This window comes from Sus scrofa, chromosome 7 (assembly GCF_000003025.6).
Source record: "Sus scrofa isolate TJ Tabasco breed Duroc chromosome 7, Sscrofa11.1, whole genome shotgun sequence".
Classification (NCBI taxonomy): Eukaryota; Metazoa; Chordata; class Mammalia; order Artiodactyla; family Suidae; genus Sus; species Sus scrofa.
In genome coordinates, this window is record NC_010449.5 from 52,473,844 (window position 1) to 52,486,578 (window position 12,735).

At 43.4% G+C, this 12,735-nt stretch overlaps 1 protein-coding gene across 3 annotated transcripts in view; it reads right to left on the reverse strand.

Annotated features, from left to right (window-relative positions):
• Positions 1–12,735, reverse strand: part of PDE8A (phosphodiesterase 8A) — a 147,717-nt gene that overhangs the window by 63,078 nt on the left and 71,904 nt on the right. For all 3 annotated transcript variants that reach the window (XM_021098898.1, XM_021098899.1, XM_021098897.1), the window contains exons 3-5: positions 11,847–12,037; positions 3,180–3,236; positions 2,122–2,176 (exon numbers count right to left, since the gene is read on the reverse strand). In XM_021098898.1, coding sequence (XP_020954557.1) covers positions 2,122–2,176; positions 3,180–3,236; positions 11,847–12,037 — 303 coding nt within the window. The remainder of the gene's footprint in view (positions 1–2,121; positions 2,177–3,179; positions 3,237–11,846; positions 12,038–12,735) is intronic.

A 12,735-nucleotide genomic window follows, 5' to 3' on the forward strand; every position in this document is an offset into this window, starting at 1 on the left:
GGCCTCGCTCTGTGGGTTAAAGATGCGGCGTTGCCATGATCTGTGGGGTAGGTCATAGACACGGTTCAGATCCTGTGTTGCTTATAGCTGTGGCATAGGCCAGTGGCTACAGCTCTGATTCAAACCCTAGTCTTGGAACTTCCATGTGCTGTGGGTGTGGCCCTGAAAAGATAAAAGACAACAACAACAAAAAAAATTATAAAAAGGAAGATCTAGAGAAAGAGGGAGGCAGAGGGGAGAGCGTGCAGCAAACAGCAGGCTCACTGCTCAGCACCTCTCCTCTCCACGGCTTTCTCCCTCATCTGCAAGTTTCTGTTCTGGCTCATTTGTTGTACAGTCGACGTCCTTACTCAATTACTTTCCTCAGATAGGGCTTCTGGGGAACAAACATCTATGAATTTTATGTATATCCCCCAGAAGAGTATCTCTTTTGCCCTGAAGGGCAAACAGTAACTTGACTGAGTGTATGACTCTCAGGTTGCAGTCCTTTTCTCACTGTAATCTCTAATTGGATGAGACACTATTATTGGTCTTTTACATAGTAAGTATGGGTTTATATCGGCCCCATATTCACATTTTCCTGTTTCTCATTCCTCCTTGTCTTTCAGGCCTCCCACTTGGGATTTATCTTGCTTCTGCTTGAAGTACATCCTTAACAATTTCCTTGTGAGAATCTGCGAATTGCAAACTGCCTCAATTTTCATATTTCTCAAAGTCTTTATTTCACCCTCATTTTAAAAAGTATTTATACTAGGTATAACCTTCTAGGTTGGCAGTTATTTTTTTTAATCCCATTGAAAATATTTTCCCACTGTTTTCCATTTTCCATTTATTGCTGAGAAGCTAGCTATTAGTTTGCCATTCCTTTGAAGGTGGTATTTTTTCTCTCTGATTTCAGAATCTTCTCTGTTTTGTTTTTTTCACTTCCTGTGTCCTCTTTTTATTTACTCTACTTTGCAATTTTAGAAACTCTGGACTCTCTCTTTCATCAGTTCTGGAAAATTCTCTCCATACACACTGCCCCATTCTCTCTCCTGTCCTTCTGCAACCCCAGTTACATATATGCTAAACCTATGTACTCTACCACATTTCTAAACCTCTCTAACTTATTTTCTATTACTGTATCTTTGTGCTAGACAGTGGATATTTTCTTCTGATCTACTAAGTTTTAAATTTTTCAGTTATTATGTGTGCATTTCTCAAAATTCAATTATGTTCTGCTTAAAATTTATGTCACTTTTTATAGCTTCCTATTCCTTACAGATATTACCAAGCTTGTCTTTATTTCTTTACATACAATAAGCATAATTGCTTTATAAACCATGTCTGATCATTCTGATTTCTTAGGAGAGTGGGAGTCTGTCCTGCTGCCTTTTTCCCCTTGCTAGTTCTCACTTGCAATGTTATCTCCTTGTGGACTGGTTAGCACTGACTGAGTGCTGCCTGCTGACCTGGAATGATTATTTGAAGAAATTCTCTGAGGCCAAAGAAGAAGGTGTCTTCCTCTGGGAGGATGTGTATTTGCTTCTGCCAGATACCTGGGAGTGCCACCACCCAGAATCACTTTAATTAAATCAAGGGTGAGGTTTCTGGACTACCTCATTGCTATTAATTTAGGCTGCAAATCTACCCTAAAGATCAGCCTCACATAAGCTCTTTCCATCATGATTCCTGAGGCTCCTTGGCAAAGCTGACCAAAGCCTTCAGAAGCCTTTTGGCATGAGAGAAACCAACAGGTTGGAGCTGCTAAGGCTAAAGAGAAAGGAAGCTATGCTGGGGTGGCCTTATTTTCAGAATCCTGAACTAGCTTTAAAGTTGTGCATATACATGTAAGCATTAAAACAACATATCTTATGGTATGACTTTTAACAAGTCAGCCATTAAAGAAGATTTTATTACGTTTAGATGACTTTAGCAGGCATGGTTTTGAGAGACCAAGAAAGCAAAGTGTTGTGGATTATTAGATTACTAGATTATAAAGTTAAACCAAACTATAACACAGCACAAGGACAACATTTTTTTTTCTTTGAATTAATTCAAAACTATTGCTGAGCTCTAAAGTGAAATAAAATAATTTCTCGTGCTGAATTATACTTGCGTAAAAAAGAAGTAGGTACATACCCTTGTAAAGCCAGCAGCAATGAGGGACATTACAGATGACTCATCTCTATCCACCCTTCAAAAGAACACAGTAAATGGTTAAGACAGTTTTTATCAATTATATTTCACATCGTTATTCACTAATTTACATAATATTATCATTGTCATACAATGACTACTTTTAGGTGAATTAGATTAATACACATTCATTAAGATGAAAATAGTTTTCTGTTTTCACATTTGGCTTTTTGGCAGTATATAGCAATGCTTTAAATACTGAGATTACACTAGGATTACAGCCAGGATACAGGAATGATTACAGCCAGGATACAGGAATGACCATATATCTACTTGATACATAAAAATTTTAATTTAATATAAATTATTTCCATTCTTTCCTTATCCCCAATTAAAAAATATTAGATTTCCCCCAATTATGTATAATTCAAAACCTCATAGATATGTAGTATTAGGAGCCCATAGGAAATACACCTGGAAAAACATTCATACATACTTTAGGAATGGAATTCTCTTGTGGTTTGCCTATTTCTAAAGTGAAAGGCAACCCAAAATCACAAGACCGAGTGAGAGAATACAAACGCCCACCATGAATTTAACTGGCAAAGTGAAAGAAAATAAGAAAAAACAGAAAAAAAAAGGTCAAACTAAAAAGGGTGATGCCTGTCACAACCTGCAAACTGTTACTTAAGCCCCTGTTATGAGCAAGCATTACACTGACATCTGAATTTCAATATAAAAAAAAAAAAAAAAAAGGAGTTCCTGTTGTGGCTCAGGGGTAACAAACCCAACTAGTATCCATGAGGGAACAGGTTCGATCCCTGGCCTCATTGAGTGGTTTCCGAATCCAGCGCTGCCATGAGCTGTGGTATAGGTCACAGACAGGACTTGAATCCCACACTGCTGTGGCTGTGGTATAGGCTGGTAGCTACAGCTCTGATTCGAACCCTAGCTTGGGAACCTCCATATGCCATGGGTACAGCCCAAAAAGACAAAAAAAAAAAAAAAAAAAAAAAAAAGACAAAAAGAAAAAGAAAGAAAGAAGAAAAGAAAAATCTTACCTTCGTACTACACCAATAATAACTGTGTTTTCTGACAGTTTTGATGATCTGATAGACCTTTAAAAAAAAGTTTTTAAAATAAATATAAAGCTATTAAAAAATCACACCTAATTTTGGTAGAATAATTAAAGTTGGGGGAGAGGGAGAGCAAAAGACCTCTTCATACTCTGGATTCGCCTTTTTTGGCCACTTGATCTTCTTCTCTTTTGGGGACAATCCTAACTAGTGCCCTGTGCTAACCCCAACAACTATGAGGTGTGAAGATAACAGCTAGCTGAGATGATGTGCCTTCTACCTGATCTGGTCTTTGTTAACCTAAGCTGTTTCAGATGGAGAATTTTCCCTCCCTGGGGCTTACATGAGAGGGCTTGTCCCTTCCTACCAAAGGAAATTGAAGGTTTATGTGTATCACCACAAGCCAATGGCTACGATTACAGTGGGGGAGGGGGGAGTTAAGAAGCCCAAGGGTCGGCTCTCCACTGTATTCTAAGCGGTACAAAGAAGAGTTTTCAGGTAGAATGCAGGCAAAAACAGTAACAATAAATACTCAACACAAGGAAATGCAAGATATTCTTATCAGTCAGGAAGAGGAAAATCAATACCTGATAGGAAAAATTAAGAATAGAAGACACCCCATTGAAATTACCCAAGGAGTGAGTATGAGGCTGCCCACAGGAACTGAATTCAACCCTTTTGGAGAAGCAGCTCCCCAGGAAGCCATGGGGAATGAAAATCCCGCTAAGAGCTCAGGAAGGGTGAGATAAATGTAACAGAGAGGAGTAAAAGGAAAAGACATAGCTCCACTGGAGATATGCAATGACTCTGACCGTCCTAACTGGGGGAAAGGACTCTGGAGAAGAAGAACCAGGCCACAGGAGGGAGGAGGAAATAGCCTCAGCCTGGAAGGAAGTGGATGCTCACAGAAGGGTGACTTCAGAGGGAGGGAAATGGAGAGGACCAGACCCAGACTGCCCAGCAGTCAGAAGCGTGCTGGCCTCCTGGAGAATGTGTCCAGGGTGGGACAGAGGACAGCCGAGACTCACTACATTACTCAGTTCTGCTAGTTCAAGAATCACTCGTGTCACTTCTGAATCATACAACTCAGGAAGTGATTTGAGCGACCACTTCTCAATTCTCCCAGGGATGGTATATAACACAACCATTCTATATGCATAAGAGAGAAGTCAATTCATCATCTACAATGGATGCCTCAGTTTGGGCATAATTTTTCTGTAAAGGGCCAGAGAGCAAATATTTCAGGCTTTCTGGGCCATCACAACTATTCAATCCTGCCACTGTAGCATGAAAGGCAGCCACAGACAATACATAAATGAAAGGGCCTATCTCTGTTCCCCTTTGCCTACTCCTGCCTTAGGGGCACTGGGCTTCATTTTCTCATGGAGCTCAGGTTGAGAAGAGGTTACAGTCCAGCAATGGATGCAGACTAGATCTGGGGTAGGAGAGTTGCTCAGGGATGGAAAAGCAGCCCTAGGGACCAGCCAGATCTCTCATGGGCCATGTGGCTGGCACCCCTCTCTCTCCCCGTCCCTCTCTCCCACACCCTCCCTCTCTTCTGTCAACATTTCTACTGTCTACTCTGTTCCTCCAGCTTCCATATGCCTACTGTCTACAGAGGGAGCCAAACCTAAAGGGCACTCACTGCATGGCTCAACCAGAAGAGCCCTCTCAATAGGTCACTGCAGGGCTTGCTGACCAAGTGCCAAGCCCTGGTCCAACCATGGTCTCTCTGCCTGGAGAAAAACCAAGCTCACCTTCCTAGAGAAGCAGCCACAAGAAAGGCTGTTCAAGCTCAGAAAGGTCACTGGCATGGCAGACACCCACAAACAAAGCCGACTCACTTTTCAAACTTGTTGACTAATATTCACCCTAGCAGTAATCTTAAGAAGGAATGAATGACATGGACTCACAAATGGTATTGCCATGACTTCTTAGGATACTGTATTTGTTCTTACAGTTTATCCTTCTACTGTATCATAAAGAGTTAGAGGAGTTCCCGTCGTGGCGCAGTGGTTAACGAATTCGACTAGGAACCATGAGGTTGAGGGTTCGGTCCCTGCCCTTGCTCAGTGGGTTAACGATCCGGTGTTGCCGTGAGCTGTGGTGTAGGTTGCAGACGCGGCTTGGATCCCGCGTTACTGTGGCTCTGGCGTAGGCCAGTGGCTACAGCTCCGATTCGACCCCTAGCCTGGGAACCTCCATATGCCGAGGGAGCGGCCCAAAGAAATAGCAAAAAGACAAAAGAGTTAGAGGGGGAAAGGGCAATTTGAGCATGCAGCCAGCCATCTCAAACTAGCTCTCATCTATTTACAAGAAAAACAGAGTCTGAGGGAGTTCCTGTGTGGTGCAGTGTAAATGAATCTGACTAGTATCCAAGAGGATGCGGGTTTGATCCCTGGAGTCACTCAGTGAGTCATGGATCGGTGTTGCCATGAGCTGTGGTGTAGACTGCAGTCATGGCTCAGATCCCGCAGTGCTGTGGCTGTGGTATAGGCCAGCAGCTGAAGCTCTGATTTGACTCCGAGCCTGACAACTTCTATATGCCGTGGGTGTGGCCCTAAAAAGTAAAACAAACAAACAAAAAAACCCCACAAGAGTCTGAGTGGTACAATATCAAGTAGGCAATCATGCAAATGATCTCAGTAAGTCAATCTGGGCATAAGACATAAGGATGAGGGGCACTAGGATAAGGACAAAGTGGCAGGAAAGACCATGTTTCCTGGAGATCCCTGCAAAGGGGTCTAACACTGTATGGAAAGGCAGAGATGTATTCTTAGGTTTTCCTGGTTCATTAAGAAGGAAGAACTGGCCAGGAAACAGAAATGTCAGGAACCTGGGTTGAAAAATAACATTCCTTACTTTAGAATTCATGAAAACTAAGGAAGAAATGACATGGTGTCATCAGAATGTACACTCAGACATTAGGAAGGCTGATTTCAAGAAGTCAGAAAAAAAGACAAGGCGTGAGGTTCTCAAAGTCTGCACAAACATACCAGAAAGCTCTCAGAGCCATGTTACCTGGCATAACATTTGGGTTTGGTTTGGTTATGCATAACAGAAAACTCCAAAGAAAGTGGCTTAGACAAGACTTGGCTCCCACGTAAAAGATGTGCAGAGGTCAGCAGCCCAAGGCTGCAATGGCACTCTGCAACACCAGGAACCTGGCTCATTCCACCTTCTGTTTCTCTATTATTACCTACATATGGTTTCTTTCTCATGACCCATGATAGATGCTGAGCTCCAGCCAAAACTTCCACATTCCAGACAGCAGGAAGAGGGACATGCACTCTCCCTTCAAGGATACTTAGAAGATTCCCATGACACTTCCACTGGCCAGCTCGAAAAAAAGCTAGGGAATACAGTGTATCTTCTAGGGGTCGTATTCTCCTCAGCTGAACACAAGAAATCCTACTATTAAGAAAAGAGCAGGGAGTTCCCGTCATGGCTCAGCAGTAATGAACCCAAGTAGTATCCATGAGGACCCAGGTTCAATCCCTGGCCTCATGCAGTGGGTTAAGGATCTGGCGTTGCTGTGGCTGTGGTATAGGCTGGCAGCTATAGCTCTGATTTGACCCCTAGCCTGGGAACTTCCATTTCCCAGGGGTGGACCCTAAAAAGACAAAAAAAAAAAAAAAAAAAAAAAAAAAGAGGAATTCCCATGGCGGCTTAGTGGGTTAAAAGCCCGGCATTGTCTCTGTGAGGACACAGGTGCGATCTCTGGCCTCACTCGGTGGGTTAAGGATCTGGCATTGCTCCAAGCTGCAGCATGGTTCGTAGATGTGGCTCAGACCTGGTGGCTGGGGTGTAGGCCCAGCTGCTGCTCCAATTTGACCCCTGGCCTAGGAACTTCCATATGGTACAGGTGCCATATGGAAGAGAAAAAAGAAGGAGTAGAAATGGGTATTGAAGAGTTCCTGTTGTGGAGCAACAGGTTAAAGATCTGGTGTTGTCTCTATGGAGGCCTGGTTTCAATCCCCAGCTTGGCAGCAGGTTAAGGATCCAGCATTGCTATAGCTGTGGTGTAGGTCGCAGCTATGGTTCAGATTTGATCCCTGGCCCAGGAACTTCCATATGCCTCAGGTGTGGCCAAAAAAGGAAAAAAAAAGAAAAAGAAAAAGAAGTCGGTATTAGGGGATAACTACCAGTCTCACGATACTAGGCAATTACAAATAATTCTAATAATAGCCTTGAAACAAAACTGGAAAAAAGGCCCCATGATGGAGATTTACTTTAAGAACATAGCAAAGTCTTTCAATGAGTTAAATTTTACAGAAGCTCAACTCCATTGCTTGTATTTCACCACTGTTCCCTCTGCCACATGGAAGGAGTTTCAGATTGAAAAGTATGGAGTTTACAATCGTAAAAAAGGATCTTCACAACTAGGTTAATCTAGAGGTTGTGTGAAAGCACCTGACACTCTGAATTCAAGCTCGCTTCTGCAGTCAACACAGACTTTAATGCTGTTAACGCATTGTGAGTGTCCACACAGTGCTTTATTTCGTCTCCCTCTATAAAATCTTGCCTTTCATTACAGAGCTCTGCTCCTGTTGCACAGAGGAATCTTTCCTTCATTTTTTTCTGAGTATACTAAGTATATGTTTTCTAAAAGGTTCTTCAGTTTCTTACAGAAAATAATTTTTTTAGTCTCCATGGCTGGTCTTCCCCCTTCATAATTTGCCAGCTTTTTAGAGATCCCCTTCTTCATCCTTGAACAGCAACAACATCAACCCAGGCAGAGCGTCTGCAGCAGAGGGGTCAGAGGAGTTGCACCCCTTTGCTAGATCCTTGGCATTAGTAGCCATTCTCCTCTCAGGTCTGGGCCTGCAGATCAGGTCAGCAGGTACAAGTTCCTACTCAGAGGGTGCTTCCAGCTCTCTACTAGGATGTAGAAGGTAAGTCACAGAAGGGGTGGTACCCAGCAACTCCAGTATCCCAGGCTCAGCCCGACAGGGTGGGAGTAAAGCAAAGACTCTTCACCACTTCCTTCCTATCAGGGATGCTGGTATTTCAGCTTCAGAGGCTCAACTCTAGAAAGGACATTCCAGGAACAGGCTTCTTTATTGTCCCCAGAGCACAAGAGGTACAAGGAGAATCCCTGTCCTCTTCTGTCTCCCAACTTCTGACATCTTATCTTGGGATGGTTAATTGCAGTGGTCAGTTTTTGTCTCTTCTGTAACCTTCCTGAGTATTCTGATAGGAGGCTGGGAGGGGGCACTGACATCAGCCTCATAGCTGGTTGATTTTCCTCAGCTGCTTTGTCTTCTACTCCATTCTCCAGTCAGGGGCCAGAGTGATCTCCCATTATGCCTGTGATGCTCCCCTGTGTAGCATAAACCAGGCTCTCAAATGCCTACAGGGCAAAGTCCAAAGCCTTTGGCTCAGCACACATGCCCTCACAAGCAGCCTCGTCTGCTGCTCCAGCCTCAGTCTGAGCCACATCCTGGCCCTGCCCGACCCAGCAGCCACCCAACACCAGGCAGTACTGCCCTGCCTGTTCTACACAGGCTGCTCCCACCACCCAGAATGTTTTGTCCACCTTTCTTCCTTCAGGACTCAACTCAAATATCCCCTGTGAAGCCTGCCTTGACACATGCCACTTGCATTGCTCTGTACATACCCCCTCTGAGGGCATTTATGAGCCTGTACTGCAATCTCTCACTTGCCCCACCAACTACAGCATTCATTCCTCACAGGCAAGAACCGTATCTTACTCACAGTGCCCGGAGCCAAAAAGCTCTGCCAAGCTGGGATCCCTCAAGTGGTGAATTTGAAAATACCACAGACACAGAATACTCAGCCTTGAGGAAGGCATCTGATAAGGTGTATAAAGACTTCCAAATGTCCCCAACAGAGAGATACAGGTGAATGCTAATCATTTGGACAAGTCAGCAAACGATGAAGAATCCTTCACAGGGGGTGTTAACTGGGTATCCCAAAAGGAAGATTAAGGGACAGAGCTCTGCCAGGGCTAAGGTCTTGTGAGCTGTGTAAGTGAATGGAGAGAGCAAGCAGGTTCAGGAAGGGGAGACTGGAAAGATTCCTGAAAGAGCAGTCCCTTGGTGGGCAGGCACCCATAAATGGATGATCTAAAGGGAGAGAAACCAGGGCCCACTCTTACCCCTAGAAAACTCACTATAAATGGCACAAGAGCTCTGACCCCCAAATCCTCAGCCAACAAGACAAAGATGATGTGGTAGAACACAGCAAATGGGAAAGATGTCAGATTCTTGGCCAGGACACAGCCATCAGGGAAGGAATGTAACTGAGGTGCATTTGCAGAGGTCTGCTCTCTGGATAACAGGGGGATGACTGCTATGCTTCCTCTTCACTCATCCACCAAACCTAGAGTGAGATTTTCAGTTCTGGAGCCATGATTAAAAGAGTTCTTGAAGGGAAGAAGGTCCTCAGAGGAGGCCCCCCTTGCTGGGTCTGGAATATGAAACCACTGCGAGAAGCCACTGACAGCAGTGAGGATGTGCTCTACCCAGAAAAGACCATTCCTGCCCTCAAATGGCAGCAATCTGGGAAAGAGGATGAGAGCAGTTCCAGGGACCTGTGAGCCAAATACGAAGGTGAAACTTCTGAAACTCAGAGCTTTCCCTTGGGAAGCCCTGACCCTGAGCAGAGGCTGGATGGAAGCTGGAGGGATTTGGGAGAGGACATGCACACATGACAGTCTATGCTTCTCTAAAACCACATAGTAAGCAACCGACGTCACTGTCTCTATTTTTAAATTGTATAATTTTTTTTTTTTTTTTTTGGTTGCAGTGTGCGGTGGCTTGGAGTGGGATCTCAGTTCCCACACCAGGGACCAGCAGTCAAAGCACTGTGTTAAAACCACTAGACCACCAGAGAACTCCCTGTTAAATTGTACCAATTTTAACTTTATATACATTTAAAAATATGCTGAACAAATTAACCCTATTTGTTTACAATATTCCCCAAATGTGTAACAATAGCATATTTTCCTCCCTCAAAAAACAGAGCATAATCATATGTTATGTGTATTTCACCACAATAAAAAGAAAGTAGGGCATGGCTAGCACAACTTAATCTTTCTTTTATAAACACAAGATGACCCAGCAGAGCCATCTCTGTGAGTACGAATTTCCACTGTCTAGCACGTTATCTGTGGCCGGCTATGGACCTGACTGAACAAGACAAAGAAGCCAAGTTTTCCTCAGCACCTCGCCCCTCTGTCACCTTTTCTATTTGTGCCCCCCAGCCCTCCTTAGATACTTCTCCTGCCTCGCAGTGGTCCCCCAAGACTGCCAGCACCAGAAAACTAAGATGTTTTACTAACCTTCTCCGAGTGCTCCCCATCAAAAGTTAGCGATAGCAAGAATCTTGGAAACCAAGGGTTCCAAATTTACAGCTGAGAAAACACATCCCCAGAGAAGGCAGAGAGTTACCCAGAGGCAAACAGCTGGGCAGGGAAGAGCCCGGTGCTGGGCCCAAAGCTCTCTCCACATCTCCCATGGATGTGGCATCAGATAACACATCAAAAAAATCTGGGCTGGACCAAAAAAAAAAAAAAAAAAAAGTGGGCGGGGGGGTGGGGGTGAGGGAGAGCTCCTGTTGTGGTACAACAGGAGCCACTGGGGTGGGTTCGATCCCTGGCCCAGCACAGTGGGTTAGGGATCCTGCACTGCCACAGCTGTGGTTTAGGTTGCAACAGTGGCTCCAATCCCTGGCCTGGGAGCTCCATATGCTGTGGCACAGCCAAAAATCACACACACACACATACACACACACAAAAACCAACTAGGCTACAGTGACAATGTGGAAATAGGAAAGAAACACAAGTAGCACAGCAGGCACTAGATTCAGACCACAGGGAAGTTTGAGACCGCTGGAGGTGGGTCGCAACGGGGTGAGAGCCACCTCATCTGACTACCTGAAAGGTGAACTCTCACCACCAAGGAGACAAGGACATGGAAATGCCCATGTTCCTGCAAACAACCCTGTGATAAGATGTCATCTTTCTGGCAGCTCAGTTTTTAACTCCTGTTATACTTGGTTTTTAGTCTTTTCCATCTCCTGAAAGTCAAGATTTAAATGTCCTTAAAATTAATACATCATAAAATTTTAGATCATATATTAAAATGATGATTTTTCTTCCTCAAATAAAATTTTCTTTTAAATAAAATGGATCTTTCACTTTTGCCTTGCTTCCATCAGCAGCAAATGACTTTCTTTAAAAAGCATTTTTCTTAGATTTATGTCTGGATACCCAGAATTCTTTTTTGATATTGATATCTGCAGTGTCAGTAAAAAGCACATTCATCTAATGTTAGGAGACAAAATTTTCCAAATTTTTTATAACTTTAAAAACATCTAGAATATAATATAATATGCCTTGTTGCAGTACTATGAAGGTGACAGTTGTCGTTAATTACACATAGGGTTTCATCTTAACCCTTAATGGTTCTCATTCACAAATTCTTACTGTTTTAAGCAAAGCAAAGCAAAACAAAAAAGATAAAGATCAAAGATCAGTCCTAGAAATAATGCTACTCTAATACCTTGCTTATTTTACATGCATGGAAGGCAACTTAAAAGACACTGAATTTAACCCGACAGATTTCTGGGCTGACTTTATTGTCACAAATGCGAGTGGGGATAGTGAGGCCTGGGTCTCAGGCTTACCTGCACAGCGCCTCTGCATCCAGCTGCCGGGGATTTCTGTGGTCTATGATGATGATGTCGTGATGTTTGTCCAGGAAACAGGCAAGGACAGTATGAGCCTCCTTGGTAACTGTACACTTAAACCCTGCTTTTTCACATGCCCTACAGAATCCATTACACTGGTTATCTTCTTTGGTAAACACTAAAAGTACCTGAATCAAAAAAGCATGAATACTTTAAAAAAAAAAAAGAATATTGCTAGAATTGTCATTTCTTAACAAGCCACAGAAAACTTGAAGCGTTTTCAAGGCAAGTACACAGCTGTGAACATTACCATCTGTTGAATAAATCCTTTTCCTACACGTAACTCAGAGATGTTATCACTCAGCTCCCTGAAATGAGTGCTATTCTATCCGTTCTTAGTCTAGAAGCCAGTGCATGGATCATATACTTATTTCTTTTGCTAACAAGCTCACTGGGAGAACTCAACAAAGACTTGATTATGTATTTTATCTTAAAACTGAATCAATTGAAACATATAAACATTTATTTTAGTTAATAATAAGTTAACTAGGTAGGTCCTTAGATGGCAAATGCTATGGTAATATTTCAGTCAAACTCCTAGAATACTTTTTTTTTTTTCTTTTTAGGGCTGCACCTGCAGCATATGGAAGTTCCCAGGCTAGGGGTTGAATCAGAGCTACAGCAGCTGGCCTACACCACAGCTGCAGCAACATGGGATCCAAACAGCATCTGCGACCTGTGCTACATGTGGCAATGCCAGATTCCCTAACCCACTGAGTGCAGCCAGGATCGAACCCACATCCTCACAGATACTAGTCAGGTTCACAACCCTCTAAGAGCCACAACAGGAACTCCCAGAATACCTAACACTTTAAATGATGCACTT